The following is a 16,994-nucleotide window of genomic DNA, read 5'->3' on the forward strand; positions in this document are numbered from 1 at the left end:
CAGATCTCAATCCAATAGAGCACCTTTGGGATGTGGTGGAAAGGGAGAGTCACATCTTGGATGTAGAGCAACAACTGTGTGATGCTATCGTGTCAACATGGACCAAAATCTCTGAGGAATATTTCCAGCACATTGTTGAGTCTATGCCACAAAGAATTAAGGCAGTTCTGAAGGCAAAACGGGGTCCAACCCAGTACTTGCAAGGTGTAACTAATGAAGTGGCCGGTGAGTGTATACTCTCCATTAGAGTAGTGGGTTATATATATTTTATAACCCACAAAGGTAACAAGTAAGGTATATGATCTTGCCATGAATTTTACAGATTTATTTTCCCCATTGATTTCCAAACAACACAGAAAAGACCCTCAAAATGAGAGCACCCTTTTGCAAGCAAACTCAAATCTGGCACTGCATGACACCTGCTAATTTTGAAGCTGACTGGATGAAACGTTGTTGAGCTAGGTGAATAAAAGACAGACACACCTTATTAGAGAGATTTTGCCACAAGGTATGTCACACATTTCACATTAGTAAACCTTATAGTATACAGAGTGGAAAATTTCAGTGTTAGTATTACAGGAATTTGAAGTACTTGTATGTTAAAATGTGTGTGTATACACACACACACACACACACACACACACACTCTGATTCACTGACCTGTGCTGACCACCCTTTTTCATTTATCCCTTTCTCCTTTTTTTATTTTCTCCAGGTACAAACAACACGCTCACCTGCCTAGAGGATGGTCTATGGTCCTTCCCAGAGGCTCTCTGTGAGCTTCGATGTCCAGCCCCTCCTCCTGTACCCAATGCTGTGCTGCAGACAAAACGTTGCAACCAGTCAGACTTAAAAGTTGGCACGCTCTGCAAGTACAAGTGCAGGCCAGGCTACCATGTTACCAACAAACCCAAGAGGTAAAGAAATAAATTGAATTTATTTTTTTCGTTTCTTCTTGTTCAACAGAAACTGTTCCCTCGTGAAATTAATCATCTCCCTTTCCCTTTAGACGTGCATTTAAGCGCCAGTGCACAGAGGATGGCACCTGGCTGGAGGGATCATGCGAGCCAGTGACTTGTGATCCCCCACCTCCAATTTTCCACGGCTCCTATCATTGTACTGATGGCTTTCGCTTTGACAGTGTCTGCAGACTCAACTGTTCCGATCCTGCTGGTAATACTGCTATTGCCGGCACAGGAGGCTCTGCCCATACGGTGAGGCTGCTGCACCCTACTTGCAAGCAGGTCTGTCCATCTCGTCCCTCTCTTTCTATTCTTGCTTTGCTAATGTTTTTGTCTTCTTTTTTTGTCATGTGCATAAAAAGAAGACATTTTCTATTTTTTTCTCTCTTCTTTGCACCCTGACAGTTCTTTTTTTTTTTTGTCTCTTCAACATATCTTAGTAGTAAATAATATAATCACAGATAAATATAGTCCATTTAAAACAATTTGTACCACCAGGCTGATTCTCCATGATGACTTACTGGTAATGTTGTTTGTTTGGAAATCACTACAGACAAATGATTATTAATGTACTCTTGTGTAATATCATACATAACTGCTATAATGACCAATGATAACATACTAAATTAATGAATTAATGGCTGGAAAATAAGATACAGTCTTTATCCTTGCTGTTTTTATCTGATATGTCTTACTCTGCCCTGCCTGCTTTTCTCTCTGTCTCCCCTAGCCCTACTCAATTTGACACCATGCTAATTAGATTGCTATTGATTTCCAGAACAGCCCTGCTGCTACAGATTTAAGAAATGTATACACCTTTTAATCTAGTTGGCCTCTTTGACGTTGTGGGTTGGATGCCTATTAAAATTGGATTGTATTTCCCCGTGCAGTTGGATGGCATCTCAGTGTCCTTGGCCTAATAGTGTTTGTGTACCACTGTGTGTTTATATATAATTATTTGTTTGTCAATATGTGTTTTTTTTTTTTTTTTCAGGGTGCAGGGTCCAATGTGATCCGCTGTCGTAAAGATGGAAATTGGACAGGGTCATTCCGCCTATGCCCACTTAGCAAAGGCCAGTGTTCTTTACCTCAAAACCTCCATTATAGCCTGCAATACTCATGCAAACGAGGACACGGCATAGGTCTGTATGCACAAATCTACTCTTACATAATAATATTTCTTTTTTCATACTACTAGGATTATCTTTTATTGTTTATATTAGCCACAGCTTTTGTTAAGTATGCTCTGTTACAGTTTGTTCTTCATAAGAGTCAACAAAACCACAGTTGTATAATCTACCATTTTCAGTGTGACACGGTGTCGCAATTGTTTGGCAATGATGGAGGAAAGAGGGGGAATATCAAAATATCTTGGTGTTGATCTTTCATTTGTGTCATTCTCTCTCTCTCTCTCTCACTCACACACACACACTCACATACACACACACACACACACACACACACACACACACACACACACACACACACACACACACACACACACAGGTGAGGAGTGTGAGCTGACATGCAGAGAGGGAAACAACGATGTCGTGATCCTCCCTCTCAATATGACCGTAGAAAATGTAATGAAAGAGCATTGGAGAAATCCGCCTAAGGTGAAGGTGAGTTTGTGTATTTGTGTCCGCCTCACAGCTCTGACAGAGACGCACTTCACAAAGTTCCGTGAGCCACAGCTCTTCTCCTTGGAATTTCACATATAGTTCCTTCATCCTGATTCCATCGCCTACAATGCAAAATGCCAACCCAATGCCATACAAATATTTGGATTAGCAGCATAGCAACCTTTTATAAATTTGATTTATTCTTGACAACAAGTATGAAAAACTGCTGCTGCCCACTTTCCTCTGAGTCTTCAAGATGATATAGTAACTACCGTCTTGGAGAGATACAAAAAGGTATAAAGTACTGTGTGTGTGTTGTAGGTAGTGTACCTACTCTAAATTCTAACTTTATCCATGAACTTTATCAACGCCACTAATGTGGAATTTGCCTCAAGTGCCTTTGTCAGCTTAATGCCCTTTTGGCTATAGAGCCAGAGAAAGATCTTACTAAATCTTACTGGCTGACTAAAAGAGTACGTTTCATTTTTCACATTTTTTTCTTCTCCAACAACACCTTTTGTTTCTGTTTCAGAGTCACACTGAGTCAGCAGGTTTTTGTGGTGAATGCTGGGAGAGGGGTGGGTTAGGCCATGTGAACATGAAATGATCTGCTTTTATGGATTTTTGTAATTGATATGATTTGTACTCAGGGGGTAATTCAAGCCTGAGGTTATGCTGTTGGGTGCATTTGATAGTGTAAGAGAAGTCAGATGTTGGTAGGGTGAGTACAGAGGGGAGAGTTTTTTGCAGGGTAAGAGCTTAGAAATGGTAATGCTTTGTAGGTAGTGACCAGTTTAATGTTTTGTTTTGTCCCTCCTTCTGTCAGTTGATCCTGTGTTGATGTACACTAATTAATGCAAGCGCACAGTATCATCCCAAACATACACACACAGTCACAAGCACATAACTATGACATTTTGTAATAGTAATTAAAATGATTACAAACATCCAAAAGAGCAAACAGGTGCAAAATAAAACCGAATAAGCACCCAAGAGATGATACAGACACACAGAAATGCAAAAGGGTGTCAAATAGAAATGGTATTAACAAAAACAGATTTGTAGGACTCTGCGCAGTAGTGAGAAATAAAAAAAATAATAATAATAATCATGATAAAAGTTAACAGTTTTAATAACAGCAGGAATGCTGTGAGTAGGAATTGGCAAACTATCTCTTAAGGGTGGGATTCTTCATGTGCTCTCTAAAAGAGAATTACCCCCCGCCCCCCTTCTAGTTCTACTTTGCTGAGCTGGAAATCAGTGTTGCCCACCTTAGTAAGTGATGTTGATTTATTGCCTTTAAACTAGTTGTATTTTGGTTCTTAGTGTGACCCACTTAGAATTCTCTCCTCCTTTATCTCCCCTTCCCTCTTTCTTTTCTCTGTCTCTCTATCTATGACTACTCTGTGCCCTCAGCACCCTCCTCCCCCTTTATCAGCAAAATTACCCTGTCGGGCATGCTGCAGAATTAGTCATTTTCTATATGACATGACCTCATCTGTGGTGGTGCTGAGATAGGGATCTATTTTTATGTGGTATCAGTCCCCTGGGGAGGTTTCAGGGGGTGAGGATCCCATACGTAGCGAGGGGTGAGGCCAGGCTACAATCATGGATTATCATGATTTACGACATTGCAGTGAGAGGAAAGAGAGAGAATGAGAGAGAAGAGGAGAGTTTCTAGATGACATCATCACTGTAGCGCACAGGAAGGAGAGAAAAAAGTACAGCATTTGCAAAAAGTTTCACCTGTAATATAAAATAATGTTCTCAGTATTCCACCATATATAGTGACCACTATAGCCTTCTCCACTAGACACATACATACGCACATGGCAGACATGCCTGGACTCTGCTATGCAGTACTGTATCACAGTAGTAGAAGCATCACTCTCACAGCTCTCAGTTGTCCTCAGATGCTATGTTGTTGTTTCTCTCCACTTTGAAGCTCCTATCTTTCTTTTTGCATTGATTTGCTGACACCACTGTAATGAAAAATACCTTAGTTTGCAGCAACAGAAGAAAAGAATGTCAACTTTGTGAGATATTGGGGCACAATGGATCTGAAAAATGGACCAGCTGAGGTCAGCCAGGGCTTTGCTGTAGATGGTGCATTTGATCACGGACAGTACTATATAAGCCTGATTTACATATACTGTAAACAAAACCTCATGTAACCTCATGTACAAATGCCTAACATGTGACACTCTTTATGAGCTCACAGTCAAGAAATCAAAAGTCATGTGACTATTTACAGCTTTTCATAGCTGCGCAGTATATGCTTAGATGGGTGCATTTGCTCATACAGCTGCACAGTCTGTGTACACACTGCTGCCCACCTGCCCTGAGCACAAATGTTTTCTGTTGCATTTCAAAGAAGAGCACAGTAGGAGAACAGAAAGGGATTCCACACATTCTGGAAAGATATTAGATATCATGGTGCTCTTACCTCTGTGCTTCTGTCTCCCTCATGCTTCCAGTTCTTTGTCCTCCCGGGGCCATGACTAAGTTATAAAGAAAAAAACTTTTTTTTTGAAGTTATGTCTTTTAAAAATCAATTTATTCGGTTTCAGTCTAAATCAAAGAAGGCTTCACACAAAAGCCTCTATGAGTAGCACATGAGCCCTTCTGATAACACCTGTGTTTCCCTGGCTTAGGGGTGTGTCTGTGTGCAGCTAACATGTGTCCACTGAGTTTAGTAAGGCTAAGATTATGTGGCCTAAAATCTGGAGAAAAAGAACAAACTCCTGGCAAAGCACTTCAAATGTTCAGGAGATAAGTTGTGCAGAGCAAATGTTTTTGATTGACAGCAACATTTCTTTATTTCAATCTACAAATGTTGATTTATCTTACAGAATATTATCTGTACAATGGGGCTGAAATGGTATCCACACCCTGAATTGCTCCACTGCATCAAAGGATGTGAGGTAAGGGTCTGTTTGATCACACAAAAATGAAATTTTCACACCAACCTTCTGCATCTTAAACTTGAGATATATGTAATATAAAGCTTTCTGTACTGTGTTTGGTTATGGACTTTAGACAGAAAATGAATTCATAATGTCATGTGGAAAAAAAAAGATTTCACAGGACTATCTGCAGTTCTGTGAAAAACTAAGTACACCCTTAGTGCTTCCAGAGGAATTAAGAAGGTGCATAGCTGCCAGGTGCTGCTAATCATATTACTTAATTAAGTGATCATAAACAAGTGAGACCACCTCTATAGAAGCAGAAGTTTGCTGGTCTGAAGCATTCAGGTATGTGTTAACACAATGCTACAGTCTTCCCAGGAGTGGACATCCAAGCAAGGTCACCCCAAGGTCAGACCATGCAATGCTCAGAGAAATTACAAAAATCCCAAGAGCTACATCTCAGATTCTTCAGGCCTCAGTTAACATATTAAATATTAAGGTTGATTATTGATTTGTAAAACTGCATCTGAACAAACTGCAAGATTCCTGGAACAATGTTCTCAACCAGACCAAAGTGTAGGTATTTGGCCATAATGCATAGCACCACATTTGGTGAAAATGAAACACAGCATATTAGCACAAACACATCATACTGTCAAACACAGTGGTAGAGGGGTGATGATTTAGGCTTGTTTTGCAGCCTCAGGACTTGGTCATCTTGCAGTCACTGAGTTGACCATGAACCAAAGTATTCTAGAGTTAAATGCTTTTGCAGTTGTCTGTCCAACAGTAAAAGGTTGGCCAAAATTGGGTCATGCAACATGACAATGATCACAAGCACAGCAGCAAATCTACAACAGAATGGCTGAAAAGGAAAATAGTCAAAGTGCTGCAATGGCCCAGTCAAAGTCCAGACCTCAACCTGATTGAAGTGCCTCCACAACAGTGTGAGAGACTGATAGAGTCATACAGAAAATGATTACTTAGAGTTACTGACTGGTTGCTAAATGTGGCTCTATATGCTACTAATCATGGGGTTTGTTTTTCAAAGGACTAGAACGAGTCCAGTGAAAGCAATGAAAAAGAAAGTATATTTGTATTTACATTTTCACTTCAATGGAAAGCAAGTGAGCTTTTTTTTTTTCTTCTTCTTCTTTTCTGGGACACGTTGCTGCACAGGAACAAGGACAGAAAACATTCGGCTCTTGAAAGTCTGTAAAACATGCTGCTGCTATACAGGTGTTTCTTATCAGACTTATATATAAGGCCCATTGAAAAGCTATTAACTTGCTATAAACTGGTGTAATGCCTCCTAAAATAATCCACACACGTGATCGTGTCATTGTGCTATTTTTTTCTCAATTAATGAGGCATTTACAAGTGAATGCAACATCTGAAGGAATTCCACCTCGCTTCATGGAAGAATGATATCATCTACTCGTTTTGGCCATTTGGAAAACCTGATTGGTAACCCAAGTGGAGTGGGTGGGGCCAACCCAATAAATCAAATTACTGGAGCATTTTGTGCAGTGAATAGTTTATGGTGTCTTCAGTTTGATTTACGGGTCTGGCCAACTAAGGGCTTAAAGAGTCACATTGAAGAATGAGGAAAATTTAATGTATCAGATTCATCAGCAAATTTATACAAAGGCTTCTAAAAGCCCTAAAATGCTTAAGAGAAAACTGCAACAAAAGACTCTGGAGTTGTTAGCAATTAACAAGGCAGGAAGTTCTTAGATCAGTGTCTTTGTCTAATTGCTTGACTTTCTCTCTTTGGTATAGCCATTCATGGGAGACAACTACTGTGATTCAGTAAACAACAGAGCCTTCTGTAACTATGATGGAGGAGACTGCTGCCAATCGACCGTCAAGACTAAAAAGGTTAGTGGCGGCATCCTTGAACCTGGAAAGCCTCATCTTTCAAAAAAAAAAAAAAAAAGTCTTAATGCTGGATCTAGTCCCACTAATCAACAGTGCTTTAGGGAAAAATCCCACCTCCCATGTGTTTTTCTCAACCACTGCCATGCATTCAGTGGAGGTTGCATACTATCTTTATTAAGCTTTGATATTTGTGAAAATCCTACTTTCAATGTACTGTAATAAATCACAGAATTCTGTTGAACACTATCGTATTTCACCTTTTGTACAATCTCTAAACAGTTTCTTCCTTTCTTTGTCTTGTGTGGACTGGTAGACAGATTACAGACCCCTCATTCAAGAGACTGGGAGGTTTTAAGCTTCATCAATAGTATTTTTTAGTCAAAGTACCACTTGCTGTGGTATTTTGTTACCTAATCTGTTTTTTTTGTACAGTCTGTGTTCATACGATTATGTGAATTTGGGTCGTAATTTTGATTTAAGTCATTTTTAGACAACAGAGTAAAGATTGTGGCTATTTAATATGTGCTATAGTATATTTACTTTACTTACTTATTCTGTTACTAAAGGAGAACAGTCTGTCAAGAATTTTGTTTTGTATTTTTAACATTAACTGCTGCATTTCTTAAAAAAAGAAAGAAAAAAAAAAAAGAAAAGGTGGTTCCTGTGATATCAACTCCCTAAATTCTAAGAGGTGCTTTGTCTGTCTCATCCCAGCCAGCTGTTGGCAAGGAATATAGTTGGATGTGTAATTTAGCTTCTGGGCTGTAGCATCTGCTTTCCTGGCCTGGCCTCTTTCTGTGAATCTGGCAAAAGACTTAGGTTGTACTTCTGGCACATCCATCTGTATTTCTGGCTGGAATTATATTGAAGTTGATGTGTATCACTGGCTATGTCACTGTGTCTTACTGTATAGCTTCTTCATTTCCTGAGTTTGTGATTTTGGATTACCACTTAGTAGTGCCACATTAATAATGGGGTAATAATTTAATAATAAAGAGGTAATAATTAAAACTGACTATGAATTTAGCCAAGTAATAACTTGGTATTGACTGAAGTATAGCTAAATAATATTAGAATGCCAAATGTGTGACAGGTTTAGAAGTGGCCAGAAAGAAAAACTGATAGTGGAGTAACATCTTTAAAGTTGCAAATAAAGTAAAACATGTTGTAAAAATATTGATTAAAATGAAAAATATTTTGGTGAAATGGGATGGCACGGTGGAACAGTGATCTACACATAAAATTGAAAAAGTAAGGATGAGTGAAAATTATGGATGAGGCAAATTTGTATTGTGGTAATTGTCATGGATTACATCATATCTGATTTAGAAAAATTAATAAATTAAAAATTAAGGCCATACCATACTTAAGAGCCCTAATAGTTCTTTTTTTCTATTTATATGCTTTAGTATCTGCTATTCAGCTTTGACTATCTTCTAAAAGAATGAGCGCCACAGATCCACAATCTGTTTCCATTCTTTCTTTCATAACCACTATCAAATGTAAATCATTGTATTATAATTTCAAAACCAGCAGAGAATTGTTGAGCAACCCATTGGAAGTGACCTCTTTACTTTAAAAAAAAAAACTTTTTAGACTAGCTGAAAGCTTTTGACAGTTCTTCCTTTGCCCATGCTCCAACTCTCCACCAAGTTTCATGAAATTATTCTGTTAGTTTATGCATAATCATAAAGACAGACAAAAAATGAACAGCATCATAAACCAACGTAAATAAACGTTGCGGTGCGGGCGGCGCAGGTTCGCGCCCCGGCACCGATTTGCCTGCGTGTCTTCTCCTGTATGTTTCCCACATTTCCTGTCTCTCTCCACTGTCACAAAAAGCTGCTGTGGCCAAAAAAAAAAAAAAAAAATCTATGTATGATGTAAAATATAAATCAATTCTATAACTGTCAACCAGATAGATGACACAAGATGAACAGATTCAGAGAAACCTTTATTGACTATTTTGACAAAGTGCCCTCTGTACTGAACTTATCAACATGAACATACAGTACTCTAAATCATAAGTAATTGGACAAATGCACATTTCTGTTCCAGTGTGCTCATATGCATTCAGTTTAAAAAAACAATAAAACAAACAAACCTGGTTGGTACATCTAAGTGCCTGGTTAGAGTTTATATCAATCTAACAAGACCTGTTTGAGAGATACATCTATTTTAACACGTAATTCCTAAAGTTTACAGGTTTAAAGTAATTGAACAGATACACATGAAGGCAAACAAAATAATCTTTAATGTTTTGTGAAACAGCCCCTCTAGTCAGTATCTGCTGAAAAAGATCTCCAGATACTTTGTTTCTGCTCTCCAGGGCGTTCACCACAGCAACCTTCAACTGCTCTTAGTTGCTCGGTCACTCTGCCTGTAGTCTTGCTTTAAATCACGTGAATGCATTTTAATGGGATTGATGACTGACTCGGCCAGTCAAGGAAATTCTACTTACTGACTCTGAAAAGTTCTTTGGTTGTGTTCACCATGTGTTACAGACCGTTGTCCTGCTGAATAATGAAATGTCATAAGTTTGGAGTTGTTTGGCTCAGTCTGAACACACAGAATTTGTTGCAACATCTTGCAACAAATAAGTGCAATTGTGTCTTAAGTCCATTTAGTTTGTTTGATCCTTAGTCTTCAATAGCACTTCGTACGGGTTTGCTCACGCTTGTAAGCTAAAGTGAAAGTTTGTTTATTTTGACTCTTGCTGGGGTTCAGCCTGCCAGCTGCTGGTAATCAAATATGGACACACCTCTACCCTGGCTGAGAAGAAAAGGAGCATTTCTGAAATTTCCCCAAATAATTCTGTTCCCTTCTTTATACTTTAAAAAAAATGTTGGTAATAGATTTAGAATATTTATAATATAATGTTTGTCAGCAAAAAAAGGATAGCAAAATATGGTTTCAATTTACAGACCCTCAACTGTTGTAGAGGAATCTAGCCAAGTTTAATGCTATAGTGAGCCAAGGTAACTGCATCGTGAAAGTCAATTGCAGGGTCCACAAAGCTTGTATTACTAAAGTAACTACAGACAAATGAAGGATCAAATCACCCAGTGAATACTTGGTGCCAGCTTCTTCAATCTGTCATAGAAAAGTGGGTGAAGATTATCTCTGTTATGACTACAGAAAAGTTTTAATTTTCAATGCAATGTTTTATAATGGGAGAATTTTATAAGGTAGGTGAGTTTAGGTTCATCCCCTGAGTTTAAACCTGAAGCCTACCTGCCCAAATTCTACTTAAAAACATTATACACAGACTTTATTTGAAAACAACTACAACTGCCTGGTGTTTTCCACTAGTGTGTCCCCTGCTAATTATTAAACACATTGCAAAAAAAATCACTCTGAAATAACCAGTTGTAATCTAATTTATCAGCTGCCAGGAGCAAGGGGTGATGAAAGGTTACTGTGGGTGAAAAACCAAAAGGAAACACTAAGGAATTAAGTTGATATGTGAAATTGATATAGGAACAAAGGAAAACCAGATGTTTGATATTAATCCCGTTTTCTTGCGAGCATGTTGCCTAATTGATGGTTCTTGCTTGCAAACACATGTTGCTTAATGTCTTGGCCAATATAAGCATACCTTATTTTCACAAAACTCAATTTAACCTGAATGAGAGTTTTAAATTATGACTTTTTAACAGCCTTCCTGACAATCTTTATGTGTTACTTTGATATTGTTGCCCACATTTCCCCTCTATTTATTGTTTTAATGTGTGCATTAGTTAGACATTTGGATTTAGTTGTTTATCTCATTTTCTCCCAATCATTCCTTTTTGATCGACTCAGATAAGTCAGATACAGGCCATTTTCCACCTGACGCTGATTTTCTCCAAATGGAACACATGCATGGCAGGTAACCCATGCATGTAGGTTTCATAAAACAAAACAAAACAAAAAAAAAAACAAATATGAAATAAATTTATATCAAGAGGAATGTGTAGCTCATTACTGATTCTGCTCCTCTGACCTGCTCGATTCATTTTCTGGGTAGCAAAGACAGATAGTGTTTACCTCTTTAGAGGGAGCTCAGTGTTCTCATCGAGACATCAAATAAAGACATTGTCCCAACTTGCTTAAATGCACCTAAACACGGATTTCATCAAAAAAGGTATTGTTTTCTATGTTTTTATGCTAGCTAAAACATTAGTTATATGCACTGATGGTTCTAATCCTTTGATACTGTACATCTGGACAGCAACCTCCCTTTGACTAAATTTTTGGTTGCCTGCCATTGATTTTTTTTTTTTTGCATTTATCAATTGAGGGCTGGTTGCCCAGCTGGTTGCCCTGAGGTTGAGCGTGCAACACCCTCAACCTCAGGGCAATCCCTTTTGATAGCAAGGCAATCACACAGGTTGCCTGATGGGAGTCATCCTATCTCCAACAATTATTCTCAGACAAACTGGTGAAGGTTTGTAAAGAATTACTTTTTATATGTGCTAATTCATATATGCAGACAGACACATTGCAAAAAATCAGAATCAGTCGGCACCAGGGAGTTCAAATCATCTGCAATGTGTCTCTTTACACTAGGGGACTGACTCAGCTTGTAGCCAACTGGTTGCATTGTTGTTATATTTCTATATAAAAGCAAGGTTGCCGAGTGCCTATGTCATTTTGCAGTTAAATAGCTGTCCTCCTACGTCACTGTTTGTGGAGGGATTTCTGAATTTTTGTTTCAGATCTGTGAGGTTTTGGCTGGACTGTTTCCACTGGAAATGTTGTGTAAACGGGGCCTAATTTCGCTCCTACCTCCTCTCCAACCACTGTTTTCCCTGGTCTCACTATAGGATTTAGAAAAAATAAGCAAGTGAAGTCTGACAATATTACATGCAATTTCACTGTAATCAGATGTGATAAATAAAGCAAAGCAAACCCAACAGCAAAATGGTTCCGATAAGAAGTGAAAGCGGCGCACCAATTAGAAATGTTGTTGTTTGTTGTGATTTTAGCATTAGTTGCCACATTTTGCAAACATTTACAACTTGTCAAGCCTCTGACAAGACAGGTAGTTCAAACCTTTTGTATGCTGAAGACAGCAAGACACATAAACACCAATTAATGCCATAACACACGTGAAAATTATAGTTCATTGAAGCTACTGTAGCTAGCTAACTTCATCATCACCTTTAACACTGAAGATGAATCCTCCTTCAGGCTGGTTGAAACTTTGTTGGTAAGACCCTCCTTTTCACAGCGATGATGAGTAGCCAACAGAAGAACGCTGTTTGACACCTAGCAATGGGCTCTTGTGAAGGTCTAATGGAAAATCACATATGTGCCCAACACCCCACCCCCAAATCTGCATATTCTCATTCACTATCTGATTATCATCTAGTCTTTCCTCCACCCATTCCCACTTTCAGTCATCCAGGTTGTTTTTTTCTCACGCTCACAGCATCTAATTCCCACACAAACAGAAAACACCCGAACAGGCACACCAACCATTAGTTCTTCACTGACGATTTAGTAGGAATCTTGCTCTTGCTTGTTGTTGTTCCCAGTGTGTTCCATAGAACTTTAAAAGAATGGCCCCTTCCTTCCATAAAACCACAGACACATTTTATTTGCCAAAACCAGTTACTTCTACTTGTTTCTCTCATTTCGGTAACAGGACAAAATGTTTTTCCAGCAGGCAGTCATCATCTTATATCTTTTGTCCATCCAGGAAGTCTGTGGTAAATGAATAAATAAGAACTCACCCTCACTTGTTTACTCTGTGACCAAAAAACCAAATAGTCATAATAGTATATCATTATTATGTCTCCAGTTCAATGATGGAAGAGATACAGTAGAACACACTTCATGAAAACATCTGCTCACCCCAGTTAATGAAAGCTGCTTAAGTGACTTCTTTACTGCTGTTGCATGATTGTTTGTTATTATGTTTCCCAACATCAAAATCCATGCCTCTCAAATGTGAAATGATTCAACAGTTCAATATGAAAAAAATGTAATGTTTGGAATGCAATACCATTTCCTCCAAACACCATTCCTGAGCACTTTGTTTTCTTACCAAACAAAATTATATTAAAGGAATTATGCAATTTTCACTTAAGTTTTCCAGATTCTCTCTCCTTCTCTTTTGCTTGTTCACTCAGAATTCTGTACTGATAAGAGCTGAATATTAGAAGTGGGGAATAGAAGTGTAGTGAAAAGCAGTGGCTCTCATTTACCTTTCTTCCACTTCCCAGCAAATACTGCTATATTCCATTGTTTTGGTAATGATTTGTGTATTAGGAGTTCTGGATGACTTGCTGTGTATTGTTCAACCCCAGGAGCTTTGAAGGTGCAAGGACTGGCTGCACGTAAGGTCACCACAGGATCTCCCCTTAATAGTTGCAAGCTGTTGGCTAGATTTGGACAGGCAGAGAGGAGAGGAAGTAAGGGTTATGGAGTATGCCTTTCTGAGGGTTCCCTGTACAAGACCCTTTTTTAGCCCCCCCCCCCCCCCCCCCCCCCATCTATTTTGGAAGGAATGCCTTTCTTGGATATAGTTGGCCTCTCTTTGAGAACATTTTATGAATGTGCCTGTATGTTTTTCTGTCTGATTTGGGTCTTGGGTGAGTGCTGAGATCCTTCCCAGCCCCTCACCACTGTTTACCTCTCTCAGCCTAGCACAAGTATGCTCAGTATGTGACTTGCTATGTGTCATGATTGATGTTTTTGTCCAAGTGATGGACTGTGATATCTACTAACTGCTATCATTTTGACTACAATTGATGTTTTAAAACAGAAGCAAATTCTATCTTTGCATAAGATGCCTGGAAACACACGATCTTTAACAAGCAGTGGCTCTTGCTTTTCCACATGCAGGCTGATGTACTGTGATAAAATTTAGATTTTAACTGCACAGTTTTCTTTAATTCCTGCTATTTATTTATCTGAGTGTGGGGAGCAAGGGCTAAAGGTGGGATGGCAAAATGCATCTGAGAGAGAGGGGCATAATAATGTGGAAGAAGGAGCAGGGATTTTCTACACAGCTGAGCAAAGGTAGTTACCCAGCAGGAGGACACACTCCCCACAGGTTTTAGGGGTTTAGGCTGGTAACTGATGCCAAGTGCTTGCATTTAAATTGCCAAAAGTTAGTTATGTGTTCTTTGGTTCTTAAGTAGCTCTTTTTCCTTCCATATCTGATCTGTTAAAACTTTCTTTTTGCCTGTGTTTCTTTCTCTGTCTATCTGTCATTCAAGTTTTGCTTTTATAGCATTGTTTCTTATGATCTATAGATTTCATAGTTCAGTGATCTCACAGACATTTGTAATATTTCACAATTATAATTCATTTTAGGTTTTGCAGTATACTAGGACCACTTGTGCTGTGACAAATGGTTGTTTGTAATTATAAGACATGTAATATGTGAGTGTAGGTGCATGAACAGGTTTCCTTTTACACTGAAGTGTTGTTTGTATCTTAAATTCTAGGTAAAGACTTGATTGAAATAAACATCTGTTTTAATAGGCTTTTAATATACAGTGCCTTTTTGTCACACTTAAATGTTTCAGATAATCAAACTAATTTAAATATTAGTCAAAGATAACCCGAGTAAAGACAAAACACAGTTTTTAAATATCCACAAATGAGAACAAACTTAGAAGAGTGGTGAACCTTCCCAGGAGTGTCTGGCCTACCAAAATTACACCAAGATCGCATTGATGACCCATCCAGGAGGTCTCAAAATAATCCAGCACAACATCTAAAGAGCTGCAGGCCTCACTTGTGTCAGCTAAGGTCAGAATTCAACATTCAACAGTATGAGAAACACTGGGCAAAAATGGCATAAATGGGAAAGTTCGAAGGAGAAACCACTGCAGACCAAAAAGAACACAAAGACTTGTCGCACATTTGTCAAAAAAACACCTTGATGACTTTTGGGAAAATACTATGCGGACTGACGAAACAAAAGTTGAACTTTTTGGAAGGTTCAAGTCCTTTATGTCTGGCATAAAACTAACACAACATTTCACGAAATGATCATACCAGTCAAACATGGTGGTGGTAGTGTGATGGTCTGCTTTGCTGCTTCAGGCAATGGATGACTTGCCATAATTGATGGAACCGTGAATTCTGCTGTCTACCAGAAAATCCTGAAGGAGAATGCCCGGCCATCAGCTCATGGCCTGAAACTCAAGTGCACTTAAGCTATGCAGCAGGACAATGATCGGAAACACACCAGCAAATCACCTCTGAATGGTTAACAAAAAACAAACAAAAAAAACCAAAAGCAAGGTTTTGAAGTGGTCTAATCAAAGTCTGGACTTAAATCAGATTGAGATGCTTTGGCATGACCTTAAACAGGCCGTTCATGCTTGAAAACCCTCCAATGTGGCTGAATTAAAGTAATTCTTCAAAGAAGAGTGGGCCAAAATTCCTCCACAGTGATGTGAAAGACTCCTTGCCAGTTATCGCAAATGCTTGTTTGCAGTTCTTGCTGCCAAGGGTGGCACAAGCAGCTATTAGGTTTAGGAGGCAGTTACTTTTTCACATAAATGAAATCATAATTTAAAAACTGCATTTGTGTTTACTCAGGTTATCTTTGACAAATTTTACATTTTATGGGATGTACTGAAATATTTAAGAGTGACAAATATGCAAAAACTAAAAGTTCAGGAAGGGGCAAATACTTCCTCACAACACTGTATTTTGAAGACTGGCCAATAAATATGTAATTACCACACTGTTGATTACATAAATAAGATTATTAGAGGTAATGAACAGTGTGGTATGTATCTCTAGATTGGCCATTTCCCTTTCTCCCAGCCCTGTGCCACATGCACCACCTTATTTCCTTTAAGCACTTGCTTACACGCACATACTGCAAACACAGACATGTAGAGAGGAACTCTGTGTTATTTTGACTTGTTCCTGAGATGGAAGGATGTGGCTCTCACAAGGTCTGCGTTCTTCTGAAGGGCTTTCATGTTGCTGTCAGTGGGTGTCCTCGTACAGCCCTTCTCTAGCCCAGGGACATGGGGCTGCATGAGGGCCCCCAGGCCCACAAGGCCAGTCAGCCTAATTTCCCAGCCACCCTGAGAGAACCTTAAGTCAGGGCCAGATGTGGCAGCTGGCGTAGCCACCCTGGAGGTCAAGGTCAAAGGAAACCATGTCAAATTTGCCACCCACCATCATTCTCTAGATTGAGAGATAAACAGAAGTGCCCTTGGAAGGGAAAATAAAGTGTGCAAGTGGAGTGGGAGGTGTACTGAGAAAGTGTGCTGCAAGAGAAGGGAGTAATGAAGCAAGATAGTGCAAGCTAGAGACTCTGAAAGAAACAAGGTGAAAGTGTGAAACTAAGAAATATTGTAATTAAACCAAGGAAACTCTGGTCATACATTTGAGAGCTGTTTCTGAAGTGTGTCTGGCCTTGGGCTTGTAAAGCCATCACATGTAGGCCTCATTTTCTCAGAGAAGTCTGGTCACTGCCTGCCTGGCCCTGACATTAGAAACACCACCCCTACACGTAAACAACTTGTTTTATACCTCATTTCAAAGGGGAGCCTGCGTCACTGCTCCTCAGTGACTAGCATGCTCCCCCATATCATTCCACTGTCAATAAAACACGATCCTCAAATTATTGGTGCTATTTTATGTGTTGCATTTAC

General features: G+C 39.0%; 1 protein-coding gene across 1 annotated transcript in view; it reads left to right on the forward strand.

The window, feature by feature from the left end:
• pappaa (pregnancy-associated plasma protein A, pappalysin 1a) overlaps window positions 1-16,994 on the forward strand; it is a 101,809-nt gene that overhangs the window by 80,814 nt on the left and 4,001 nt on the right. Inside the window, exons 16-21 of the mRNA XM_030743034.1 lie at window positions 716-917; window positions 1,010-1,214; window positions 1,957-2,104; window positions 2,469-2,584; window positions 5,437-5,508; window positions 7,276-7,374. Of these exons, the coding sequence (XP_030598894.1) occupies window positions 716-917; window positions 1,010-1,214; window positions 1,957-2,104; window positions 2,469-2,584; window positions 5,437-5,508; window positions 7,276-7,374 (842 nt within the window). The remainder of the gene's footprint in view (window positions 1-715; window positions 918-1,009; window positions 1,215-1,956; window positions 2,105-2,468; window positions 2,585-5,436; window positions 5,509-7,275; window positions 7,375-16,994) is intronic.

This window comes from Archocentrus centrarchus, chromosome 12 (assembly GCF_007364275.1).
Source record: "Archocentrus centrarchus isolate MPI-CPG fArcCen1 chromosome 12, fArcCen1, whole genome shotgun sequence".
Classification (NCBI taxonomy): Eukaryota; Metazoa; Chordata; class Actinopteri; order Cichliformes; family Cichlidae; genus Archocentrus; species Archocentrus centrarchus.